The following is a 12,507-nucleotide window of genomic DNA, read 5'->3' as shown; positions in this document are numbered from 1 at the left end:
AACAGCACATCAGACCAAGACTATAATAGTTCACATTAAATCCAAACTGCTCTACCCTTGTCAGTACTTCCTGAGAGTGACTAGGCCCCAAAACCAAGATGCTGTCTGTGTAGCCAGTTGCTCCTCCCTCACAATACTACTCTCCATTGGGAATGGGCTCTTCCACCAGAACAACCCAAGTTGTTCCATCAACTCTCTCCCTCTCCTGCAATCTCTTTCTTCAACAGCCCCTACATACAATTTTGTAATCCCTTTCCATACCGTCCAGATCCTGCTCCCATGCATCAAGCATGCCCGTATACTGAGAGTTGATCCCAGTTGATCTCCATCTTTCCATGGTCCCTGGGCACATCTCCCTGCTCTGAGTAGTTCTGTACATCTCAGGGTCAGAGGTTGCCACTTCACTCCTCTGTTCTGATAGCCAGACGAACATACACACACACACACACACATTCACACACATACAGAGGCTGCTGCTTGGCCATTTGGCTGGGGTGTCTCCTGCCTGTTAGCTGTTCACAGGATCAGAGGATCACAGAATGGGCTGGGTTGGAAGTGACCTTAAAGATCATCTAGTTTCAAACCTGCCATGCCACGGGCATGCTCAGGGCCCCATCCAACCTGGCCTTGACACCTCCTGGGATGGAGCTCAAAAAAGCTCACAGGCTTCTGAATTCCTGATCGCTCCTCTTAGTATTTGTTCTGTCAACTCATCAACAGGTGAGGACAAGAGAAAATGGCCTTAAATTGTGCATGGGGAGGTTCAGATTAGATATTAGAACAAAAACTTTTTTCACTGAAAGAGTGGCTAGCCACTGGAATAAATTGCCCAGGAAGGTGGGGGATTCACCATCTCTGAAAGTGTTCAAGTGGATGTGGCACTTGGGGATATGTGTGATTATGGAGTGATTAGGAGAGATTACAAATAATAATGGTGGTGCTGGGTTGACACTGGGACTCGATGATCTTGAGGTCTCTCCCAACCTTGATGAGTCTCTGATTCTGTGAACAAGCAAGGCTGAAACAACTGCCCCTCTCCCTGCCCCTGCCAAGGCAATCCCACCACACTCTCCGTACACCACCTCCCGTTGCTCACTGGGACCACGGGCCACACCGCCTGGATCCTGCCTGCCCACCCACACCAGCCTCCCCGTCCTGTTCTGTCCGAGCCTTCTCCTTTCAGGGCGCCCCTCTGGGCGGTTCCAACCTCACCCCTTGCCCTATGGATGCTGTCTGTAGCCCTGTGAACCCATCTGTAGCCCTCTGGACGGGTCTGTAGCCCTATGGATCATCGGTATCCCTGGATGGGTGTGTTCCCCCCGGGCAGGGCAGCCCCGGCTCGGCCCCGCGCGGCCCCTCCCGCAGCCGCCAGGTGGCGCCAGAGCGCCGCGGGAGCGGCCCGGGGCCGGGGCGGCGGTCCCGGTACGGGCACCCCCTTGGTCCGGGAGGGATGCGGGGACTTGGGTCACGGCGGGAGCCGTCCCGACCCCGGGATCCCACCGATAGCAATGCCAGAGTAAGGCTAAAGATTTCAGGCGTTGGAAACACCCGCGCTCGAGAGGCCGAGCCCCGCAAGGCAGCGCCGGTGGCGGTGCCCGCCGAGGTCGCGGCCGTCAGGCGCTCACCGGCGTTCAGAAAACAGCCAATAAAACAAGTAGCAGTAAGTTATTTATAAATAAATATCACTTTGAGGCACCACAACAGGCTGTTTGAGCGCTGTACGTGCTCGGTGAGCGGAGAGGGGCAGCAGCCCGGCAGCGCCCGGGCACGACTGCCCGGACCCGTCCCCACCTTAGTGCCCGACACCGCCCCGCCCGCCCGGCCAGGACCGCGGAGAGGAGCAAAAGTGAGCATTAAGACCAGCTTTTATGGCTGGGGGAGGATCCCGCCCCGAAGCGGCCGGGCCGGTGCGAACACCCCTCCTGTGAGAATAGGGGCCGGAGCCCGAAGTGCATCGGGAAGAGTGTGGCGAGCCGGTCGGAGGAGGTGATCCTGTCCCCTCTGCTGGAGTGCTGTGTCCAGTTCTGGGCTCCTCAGTACAAGACAAGGGGCTACTGGAGAGGGTCCAATGGATGACCACACGGATGATAAAGGGACTGGAGCATCTGTCTTAGGAGGAGAGACTGTGGGAGCTGGGCCTGTTTAGTCCAGAGAAGACTGAGAAGAGATCTCATTAATGCAGATAAATATCTCAAAGGCAGACGGCAAGAGGCAGATGCCAGGCAGGTGCCAAGATGCCAGACTCTTCTTGGTGGTGCCCAGAACGAAGAGCAATGGCCATAAACTAAAACACACAAAGTTTCACCTCAACATGAGGAAGAACTTCTTTACACTGAGGGTGGCAGAGCAGTGGAACGGGCTGCCGAGGGAGGGCGTGGAGTATCCCTCTCTGGAGACATTCAAAACTCACCTGGATCCATTCCTGTGTCACCTGCCCCAGGTGACCCTGCCTTGGCAGTGGGGTTCGACTGGATGATCTCCAGAGGCCCCTTCCAACCCTAGCGATCGCGGGTGCTCCTGTGAGACGTTCCGGCGGCCCCGGGAAAGAGGCGGTGGCGGGCGCTGGGGCCGCCCCTCTCCCGCCCACTGCGGCCCGCCCAGGGCCCGCCCGGGGCCGGCTCCGCAGCGGCGGCCGGAGCTGCAGCCGCCGCCCGCCCGTCGCAGCGCCGGCGCTGCCGCGGTGCCCGGCAGGGAAGATGGCGCCGTCCCACGTCCTCAAGTGCTGCCAGAGGGTGCTGGCCTGGGTGCCCGTGGCCTTCATCGCCCTGGTCGTGGCCTGGTCCTACTACGCCTACGTGGTGGAGCTGTGTGTGTGTGAGTGCACCGGGAGGGTGGCGGGCGCCGGGAGCTGCCGCCCGGGCGGGCAGGACCCTCCGCCGCCCGCCTCCTCCGCCGCGCCCCGGCGGGCTGGCTTCCTTCTGCGCCCGCCCCGGGCTCTCCTGCAAGGCAGGCGGGAGGAGACCCCTGCCTCGGGCGTTCCCTCCCTCCGGGGACGGGTTTACCTGTTGTCCTCCCGCCCTCAGGCGCCTCATGGCGGCGGGGTCCCGGCCCGGGGCCGCCTGTGGAGGAGCGAGGGACGGGAACGGGGGGAGAGAAGGAGGCCCAGGTGGGGCGTCCGGGACGCTTCCTCTGGGAACAGGCACCTCTCGAGGGCTCAGCCCCTGGTGTCTCCCTAGGAGGGGTTTCCCCTCTCTGTGTAGTTCATCCTTCTTGCTGATGTATCAAATAACTCCTTATGGGTGTATAGGAGTCTTCCTTCCCTCCTTTAGTTAAGATACCCAGTGTCATTGAAGCGTAATGAGGTTGGAAACATCCAACTTAAGCGGGCTGGGGAGAGGATTTAGGGCTTATGGGGTTTTGTCAGGCTGTGTCCAGGCTTTCTGGACGAGGGCTTGTCCTTATATAAATCTGACTTGCAGCCGGTGTTGGTCAGGGTGATATTTACCCTTTACTGCCTTCGGGAGGAAACTTCAGTTCGGGAGGATGTTGGCTTTCTCTGGGCAGCGTCAGTGGAGTGGAACTGTGATGTGCAGTATTCATCAGACTTGGTAAAACTTGGAAGCAGCATAGGAAAACTAAGGAACGCGTTATTGAGCATTTGGCATGTTTAAGTAAGGAAGCTGAAATGAAAAAAAAAATCAAAAAGAATGAAGAACTATTTTAAGCTACAGATAGGTATGCATAGTATCTGTACCTCCTTGTACTTGCTACTTGTGTAAACTATGTGCTTTGATATCTCTAGCTAGAAATAAAAGATTTGCATATACTTTATATCTGTATAATTAGAAGTAATCAGTTACTTTTTCTGCAAGGAGTGTTTTTGATAACTTTTCTGAATGCTTATGTTATTTCACAGCCTTTTGTGTTTAGAGATGTGGACTGGAACATGAACCACAGGCAAAAAGTTACTTGGACTTTAAATAGTAGAGATATAGTTGTAAAATAATGCTTGTTGAGATACTCTGTGAAATGTGGACAAGAGATAGTTGTAAATACGTCTGTGTATTTAAAAATCATGCTTAAAACTATAAACACTTGGAACCAAGTTTAAGACAATCTTCGATACTGGAGGTATGGGTTGTTGTCGAAGTAGTCCTGAAAGGGGCTCTATTAGGTTATAAACTCACATTTTCCAGGTTTTGTGTAGGTTACAGTCCGATCAATATGACAAAAGGCGGATTAGGGCTATTCATTTTTTCTCTTAAGCAAAGAACAAAAACTGAGAGATTAAGAGACTTGCCTGGAGTCGCACAGGTGGTCTCTGGCTGAACTGGGAGCAGAACCTCAAGCTCCTGAAGTCCCAGCTTTATGTTTTGATCACAGAGTGGGTCAGGACCAGATATTGGTGGATGATTTCTCCTTTGCAAGCATAGAGAAGCTGCAAAGAGCCCTTCTGAGTTCGTTAGAGTTTCATTTGTGTGAAAATTATTGAAAGGGTTGGCTTCTGTTCCTGCGAGAACTTTTGCATCTATAAATCTGGTTTCTAGACATCTGGTGTCATTTTTGCCCACAAATCAGCTTTACTAATGTCTGCACATACAGATCATTAAGAAAAGGTATAATTTAATATGAAATTACTTAATGGCTTCTGTTACTGTCACTGAATTTTACAGTTGTTACTTGTCTAAATCATACTTGATGACCAAGGATTTTATTTTTCTGTGAGTTTTTTCTGTTGTGAGTTTGGAGATTTTTGTTGGTTTTTTGGGTTTGTTTTTAATCCATTGATTTTTATTTACGCTCTTAGTAAAAAGTCATGTCATCAAGGGAGAGGAAAGGTGGTTTGTGTTTTTGTGCAGTCTTTTTGGTGTTGTGGGTTTTTTTCTTTTGTGTGCTTTTCCACTGCAGTTGAGTTCAAAGTAGCATAAAGAGGATTTATAGCGGAATACAGGATTTTCTGTTTCTCTTGGCAGGTATGTTTACTTTCTCCCAGTGTTCCTTATGTTCCTTATGTTCTGAGAACTACTGCGCTGTGTACTATGAAGAAGAGCAAGGATGTGCCTTCAGCACGCAGCTAATGGGTGAGGTGATGCTGGTCTCTGCAGATGGTCACATAGGGCGGGTGCAGAACGAACCAGGGCTTGTGGTAAAAGCTGATGTGTGCCTGGTGAAGGAAAAAGAGATGGAGGAAGGGAAGCTTTAGAAAAGAGAAGACACAATAGAAAACTTCAAGTAAATACTGACAGAGAAATTGAAACCCCACAGACACCAGTGCTTCTTCAAAAGTTTTACTTAAAGATTAAATAAATGTTAAGATGTGAGGTTAACAAGGTAACAGGAAGAGAGAAGGCCTTTATTTCCTCAACTGTTTCTCCTTCCTGGTTTTTTTTGCTTCCTTGTAGTCCTTGCTCATTTATTAAAGGTTAAGCGTATATATGCAGTTAGTAAATCATGTGGGAAGCTGAGCTTAGTGTAGTGCCATAAAATATTCCTAATAAAGTAGAAGATGGTAAAGCTGATCCTGCTGCTTTGATCACATCCCCCTTTTCCCTTTCAGTTTTGCTTCTCTGTGCTGCTTGCCCCACCCTCCTCTGCTGGGATGCTCACGTATTGCTCAATGTCTTTCTTTTGGTGTCTGATGGAATCAGTCTTACTCTGTAATTCACTACCAGTATGTATTTATTTCGTTAGGCCTCTTCTATAACCTTAAATTACATTACTTACATGCTGACTGTGAACTGGTATGGATAAGATGAAAGGAGACTCATGAGCTCGTCTGTTGTTTTCCTCCCTTGGAAACTGCCAGCATTGTTATATCTCTCTGAAGCTGTTGAACACTGGCTTATTTAGACCACTGTTGCTGTGTAGTTGTGATCCATCAGGTAAATAAGCTATTAAGCTAATTGGAAAGGTGAAAACAGCCAAATGTGTGTAAGTTGAGGAAATGTCAGCAGAGTGTGAAAATCTGTGAACATGTGTAACACTGAAGGAACTGCAAAAGGCTCAAGGCAGCATCTCATTCAGAGGTTTAACTGCTTTGAACTAGAAAAACATGAACACTTTCTTATTAGATTATTTCTTCTTTTCACGCATAACTTGCCCAGAGCTCTGTTTGCAAGAAAGCACACCTAGCAATACATAAAGGATGTTGTAAAATAGCTTTTTTGCTAGTTTAAAACTATTTCATGTGTTCTTTCTTGTCATCAAAACATGTTTTGCTTTTAACATCGCTTTTGTGAACAATGGCTATACTGTGCTGCTGTTGAATTGGACTGATTGTGTCTGCTTACCACATCTCTCAGATGCCCAGAGAGAGTGGAGTGCTTCTCTTGTGGTGCGTTTTCACTTATGGCTGACTTGTATTTTGTTATCTATCCCATCTATTGTTTTTGTAGGTGAGGGGCTCTAACGCAGACTGGCTAGAGGGTGGTCAGAAGACACTGTTTTGACACACGTAGTCAGAGTTTGTGGGTGAAGCCAACCTGTTTCTTACCCTTGTGCTAAAACACTAGCAGACTTTGGTAGTGCATTCTGCACTGAGAAAAAGTTAACTTTGGCTGAATTGTATGCAGTTCTTAACTAAAGTGTATTGGCTGTTTGGTTTTTGTTTGTTTTTTTTAAAAGGTAATAACTAAAAATCTTGTTCAGGTTAGGTTTTTACTTCTGTAGTAAGAACTATATTTTCTGAAAAACACAGTCCTTACTCTTCTCCTGGGGCAAGAGTTTTAAGGACAGTGACTTGTTTTACCTATTTGCGAGGCTTGAGAATGTATGACTGTTTTCATGCAGCAAGCTCTGCTAAGTATGGAAAAATGTGACTTTCAAAGCTATGGGAGTAACTAGTTGTGCATTCTTTTCATAGCATCTCGTTGCAGAAAGGTTTGCTTTTTTTTGTTAATACAGGGTAATGTCTAATGTGTCTAAAATCCCAGCAAACAAAGCAGTTTGTAATTTAGAATGCGCAACTTCACGTTAATAGTTCAAATTATACTCCTTGCTGTTCCAGGAGACTGCAATAGCTCTTGTCAGTAGGGAGATAGCTCTGATTTCCCCAAAGCACAATCCATATGAGAAGCACGTGGTGATCCATTGTAGTGCTTCCATCTGAGGAGTCTGTTGCATAAATAGAGAGAAGGTAACTCCATCTGCCTCCTTCAGAAGAAATCTCTACTGAAAATGCTAATGCAGTATCTCCCAAGCAATGGCAAGGTGATACTAACAGCAGTGTCAGTAACTTCTGATTTCAAACTACAGAAAACGCTGAAGTATCAGCACTGATGTACAACATTTGCATGTTAAGCATGTAAAAAGCATTCTCGTAGGAAAAGAGGGCTACCTTTGCAAGAAAACGAAAGCAAATTAAACAGGTTAGATCATTAGTTACATTTAACTATGTTTATGTGCCTCTCAGGAATTTAAAAGTACGGACGTTGAACAACTCTGCGTACAGTTAGTGGTGTTGTAATGTCTCGATGTAAGCATGAATATTACCATCTTAAATGAGAACCTTTTCTGTAATTATAAATAAGTAGAATTCCTGTTGAGGTGCTCAGACTGGATACAGATTATTGGAAAACTAAGTGCTCAGCTTGAGTAGAAATATTATCTTCTTGTGTGGTGGTTGGCATTGTACTGGTCATTCTAGTTTATAGGAACAGGTGGGCATGTGCCTTTTGTATGCCCTGAAATCTGCTCTCTTGCCAGTCCTCTAATGAAAAAACTGTTCCAAGTGCAACAGAACTAGTCAGCCTAGTTTCTTGAGGAGTTGTCTTGTGTTGGCTCTTTCTTCTGCCATCAGAAGGACTCCATCATTCTCTTTTCTCTCAGCCTTCTGTTTGCAGTGCCTGCCCCAGCCCTCTGTTGTCAGTTTTCCTCTGCATCTGCTAAACCATTCCTGACAGCTCTGCAGTAGTTGGCATCTTTCCTTGATCCCTAGTTACCATTTGGTTAAAAAGAAGTGTGATGCAGTGACCAGTTTGATGTTGCTTGGCTTGCCCAAGGGACGAGGCAGAGAATGAGCCATCTGAGCTCAGAGCAGCTGTTTGCTAACAGGGAGCGTGAGCTTGTCTCTTCTACCCATCCAACAGCTTTGATGAAACTTACTGGCATATACTTAGTGTGAGACCTCCACTGAGCCTCAGCACTCATCTGAAACTGGTCCATGGGCAGGATGGCTTTGGAGTAGGGGAGAGAAGGAGCTTAGGGAAAGCGAGGAGCTGAGTAAGTGTCTGAGCTGAAGCAAGAAGGCTTCCTGTGATTTTACTTTCGTGTAGCTGTGATCACTCATTGCTGCAGCGCTTTCTGATTGCCTTTTAGGTGCGGACTGTAAAGCTTTTCTTCTTGCTTTCAAAGGGCTCGGGTAGTATGAGTATTTAAGATTATGGAAAATAGGTTCTCTCAAATATTTCTCTAGTAACAACAGTAGGATGTTTGTGTATTTCTTGAGTTACAACAGTGGTCTAAAAGTCACTTTCATTTTTAATCAGGGGTTTTACGTTACTTGGTCACTTCTGAGTCTGTTTTCCTACCAGATACTGTGGATAAAAGGACCAGAATTTCAAGTGTATGCTGTCAGTAGACATTACTTTGAGGTCATCAACCCTCTGCATACTGTGAACTTCAGGTTCTGTCAAAATTTCAGTAATTAAAACTTTGTTCTCTGGTGACTCATATTTTTATGAGTTAATGTAGACATGCTTTTCTTAATAGAAGAATTTTCAGTGTTAAAAGATGGATATCTGAGCTGAGTTCTTGTACACCTCTGACAGGTGAAACACTTGATGGCAGTGTACCTACTTTTGGAACTCAAGACTGCCTGTGATGGAAAATGGGAGTAGGACAGATTCTAATTGTCTGTCTGAAGTTGTGCCTGTTCATTTTTCATCCATTCAATACATTGGTGTTTGTTCAACAGCATCCTACAACTGTAAGAGTCTGTGCTTAACATGTACTTCCCTTAAAAGTGTTATAAACTAGAGGTTCCTGAAACAGCTTTTATGGAGTTTTCAAATCAGTTGTTTACTCCTTCTCAGCTGGTCCATAATCTTCCTGTAACAGGATGAGTATCCGTTTTTCTCTCATTGGTATGTTTGAAATTTATTAGAAACATTTGAGAAGTAAGCACAGACCACTTTTTTAGTGTAAGCTGAATCTCCACCCACGTGTGAATCATGTATAAAAGAGATAATCAGAATGTAACAAATACATTTGTTCTTTTAGCCACTTCCCCAATATTACCTCCTTCTGCTGTCACTAACTTGTTTTCTATGGGATGTGCTTAACTTCTCCTGTTCTGGGTCACAGATTTTTCACCCTTTTCTGCTCCACCCCACTCCCACCCCAATCCTCAGTGGAGTGCCTCCTACCTAACCTTTGACTGTCTTCTCTTATCTGTGCTAAAAATAGAGTTCCTCCTCTGCAGCATTTCAGGCTTCTGCTTTTCCTTCTTTTTTTCCAAAAGGCCAAATGCCTCATCCATTCCTTATTCACATTCCCTTTTGACTATTAGAATTGTCTTACAAGATTGGCAAAGAGAACTGGATCACAAGAGCAGCAGCTTTGCCTCTGCAGTTTCTGCAGCAGTCTCTCTGATGCTATATATGGCGCAGCATTGTCTCAAATGTGAAGCACGGAACCATTTTAATCATATGATTTACAGAGAGATCAAGTGAGGGTTTTAATGCAGCGAGGGTTTTTTTTGTTTGTGGTATTCCACTTGTGCATCTTGATGTGTGTTTGTCTGCAGACAGGGTAATTTTTATGTGTCTGTTGTGAAGTACTAAGCATGGAAAGCTGGCTTGTTTTGGGTTTTTTTCTCTTTTTAAGCCTTTTGTGATGAAAATAATTTAGAGGTGGAAGTAATAATTCATCTAGAATTAGGCAAGCTGCCACTGCAGAGAGAATGAAACAAAATATAGATTAAATCTGATCTCGAGAGGAACAGACTTTGTGTTTGAAGAGACCTAAGCAGATAGTTATTGTATAAGCTGTTTTGCAGTTGTCTGTGGTAGACTTAGAACTTATGTTAAGTGCCTCAGCTACTGCCTTGTCATAGAGTGAGTGCAGAGAACCTGTTATTGTATTGTACCATTCCTGTTGGCAAGTAGTCATTGCTTTTAGCTTTGTCAAGTTTGGTTTAAAAAAAACAGAGAAATAAAGTGCATTTCCACAATGCTGCAATTGACTGTACCTAAAGACTTTCATCTCTGTTTCTTGACATGCAGATTTACTCAAATGTTGCAAAGGAGCCCAAAGCTTGCAGCAAAACTTAGTTTCTCTTCTGTTTTGAAAAACCCTATGTTACTAACATTCAAGTTAGTTTTTTACAGTATCTGAAAAAGGATGCAATTTATGCATAGGATTTTTGTGGGAATGTTGTTTGTGTATGTATATTTTTTAATCTGTTTAATCTGCTGCTCCTTAAATTTCATGTTGGGGGGGGTTAAATAATTGTATTTTTTAAAAAGCTTGAGTTCAGCATAGTAATTGCATACAGAGATGTTACTTGCTGTGTCTCATGGTTGCTACCTGCTGAGATAAAGCTAAAGCAGCAACTGGTGCAGGGAGTAGGCTTGAACTTTTCTAATAGTTCATTATTTAGACAGATTTTGAATTTTGACAACGTAAAGCTTAAAAACCATTGAGCACTAGATTCAAGCATTTTTTCTCTTTTGTGTGGCCTTTTTTTTCCTGTTAATATTCTCAAATTTGTAAATATCCTGTTTCTACTTCCCACACTTGCAGACCCACTTGGGAAACCCTACTGCCAAGAAGCTGTTGGGATTGGAAGCAGGGATCTGTGAGCAGAAATGATGGTCTGGAGAGCTGTTAGGCACATACAGGGCTTCAGGAGCTGTGCTTCCTTTCCTCAGCTGCATGGTTTTGTGATAGTCTCCTACTGTGTGATAGTGCTTTCCTCTTGCTGCATGGCTTCTCTGGAGTCATCAGTGAAGTGGGTGCTCCCCCTGATCCCATCCCAATTTTTGTTTCTGTGTAGCTTTCTCAGGAGACAAAAAGTTTAAGGGTCTGAGTCAACTTACACCTAGTCATAGATGTTTATAAGTAATCACTCTGCTGGTGTTCCCATAACTCAGTGTGGTTGCCAACTTACATCCTAAGCCAGCAGTAATCATTTCTTGTTCTTCACAGACGTAATTTCCCACCAGGACAGCACACTCCAGTACTTCTCCTGCAACTATAGATCTTCCTGCAACTGCATGTGGTAGCCTAGGAAGATGACAGAAAAATTTAATTCTCTTAATAGGTGTCATTCATGCATCAAACCCTGCTTGTTTCTCGCAAGGCACTTTGCCAGTGCTGCTGTGTTACATCCAGTGCTTTGCCGTGGGAGCCCTAACGCATCTCTGAGGTGTAGTAGGCAGAACTGTTTCTTCCCTTGGCACACACTGCATTAGGGTTTGTAGATTTCAGCTGACCTTAGAGTCACAGAATCGCTGAAGCAGCTGGGTTGGAAAAGATCTCTGACATCATCAAGTCCAACCCATGGCCCAACACCACTTGGTCTACTAGACCATGGCACTAAGTGTCACATCCAGTCTATTCTTTAATACTTGCAGGGGTGGTGACTCCACCACCTCCCTGGGCAGCCCATTCCAATGTCCAGTCACTCTCTTTGTAAAGAACTTCTTTGTAATGTCTAACCTGAAGCTCCCTTAACACAGCTTAAGACTGGGCCCTCTTGTCCTATTGCTGTTTGCCTGGGGGAAGACACCGACGCCCACCTGGCTACAGCATCCTTTCAGGTATGTAGAGAGTGATGAGGTCTCCCCTGAGCCTCCTCTTCTCCAGGCTAAACAACCCCAGCTCCCTCAGCCTCTCCTCATAGGACTTGTGCTCCAATCCCTTCACCAGCCTCGTTGCCCTACTTTGGACACCCTCCAGCACCTCAGTGTCCTTCCTAAACTGAGGGGCCCAGAACTGGACACAACGCTCAAGGTGCAGCCTCAGCAGTGCTGAGTACAGGGGCAGAATCACTTCCCTGCTCCTGCTGGCCACACTGTTCCTGTTACAGGCCAGGATGCCATTGGCCTTCTTGGCCACCTGGGCACACTGCTGGCTCATGTTCAGCTTCCTGTCAATCAGAGCAAGAGCAATAAAATACTAAATATTTATTAGAATTTACATATCCAGTATGTTGAAGGCAGGAGTTCCCCATCACTAAACTTTTCCACAACTAGTATACGTGTTTATAAATGACATGTTTTTTCAAAACAGCTTCCTTAAAGGGCTGTATTCAAAAGCTTGGCTTATTAATATCTTGATGGGAGTTCATGTAAATTACATTACTGGCTGCTCTGTTGTTAACGTGTTGCTGGCTGAAAATTAGCTCTTATAGGTATGTTCCATATTTAATCTCAAGTGACAAATACCAATCAAACCTGACCAGTGTTACACAGTTAAAACTTAATTTGGGGAATCCAGTGACCTAATACATGAAAGCTCACTGGGCAGTTTGATTTCTTCCATTACTCAATGAACTTGGTGACAACAAAATCCTTCTTTGAGAAAACAGAGTGCTTAATACTTTGTAAGGAGATTTACAAGGAG

General features: G+C 45.6%; 1 protein-coding gene across 6 annotated transcripts in view; it reads left to right on the top strand.

The window, feature by feature from the left end:
* The first annotated feature begins 2,657 nt into the window (after positions 1-2,657).
* The window catches only part of ZDHHC20 (zinc finger DHHC-type palmitoyltransferase 20), a 48,793-nt gene continuing 38,943 nt past the window's right edge, over positions 2,658-12,507 (top strand). Inside the window, exons 1-2 of one of the 6 annotated variants that reach the window (XM_050333169.1) lie at positions 2,669-2,814; positions 4,914-5,021. In XM_050333169.1, coding sequence (XP_050189126.1) covers positions 2,697-2,814; positions 4,914-5,021 — 226 coding nt within the window. In that variant the 5' untranslated portion in view covers positions 2,669-2,696. Of the gene's footprint in view, positions 2,815-4,913; positions 5,022-12,507 lie in introns of all 6 variants that reach the window. The other 5 variants (XM_050333168.1, XM_050333171.1, XM_050333170.1 and 2 more) reach the window with 5 other exon arrangements.

Source organism: Myiozetetes cayanensis, unplaced genomic scaffold (genome assembly GCF_022539395.1).
Source record: "Myiozetetes cayanensis isolate MyiCay16 unplaced genomic scaffold, myiCay2020 scf5-8, whole genome shotgun sequence".
Classification (NCBI taxonomy): domain Eukaryota; kingdom Metazoa; phylum Chordata; class Aves; order Passeriformes; family Tyrannidae; genus Myiozetetes; species Myiozetetes cayanensis.
Note: the sequence above shows the minus strand (reverse complement) of the source record. Positions and strands in the feature narration are given on the sequence as shown.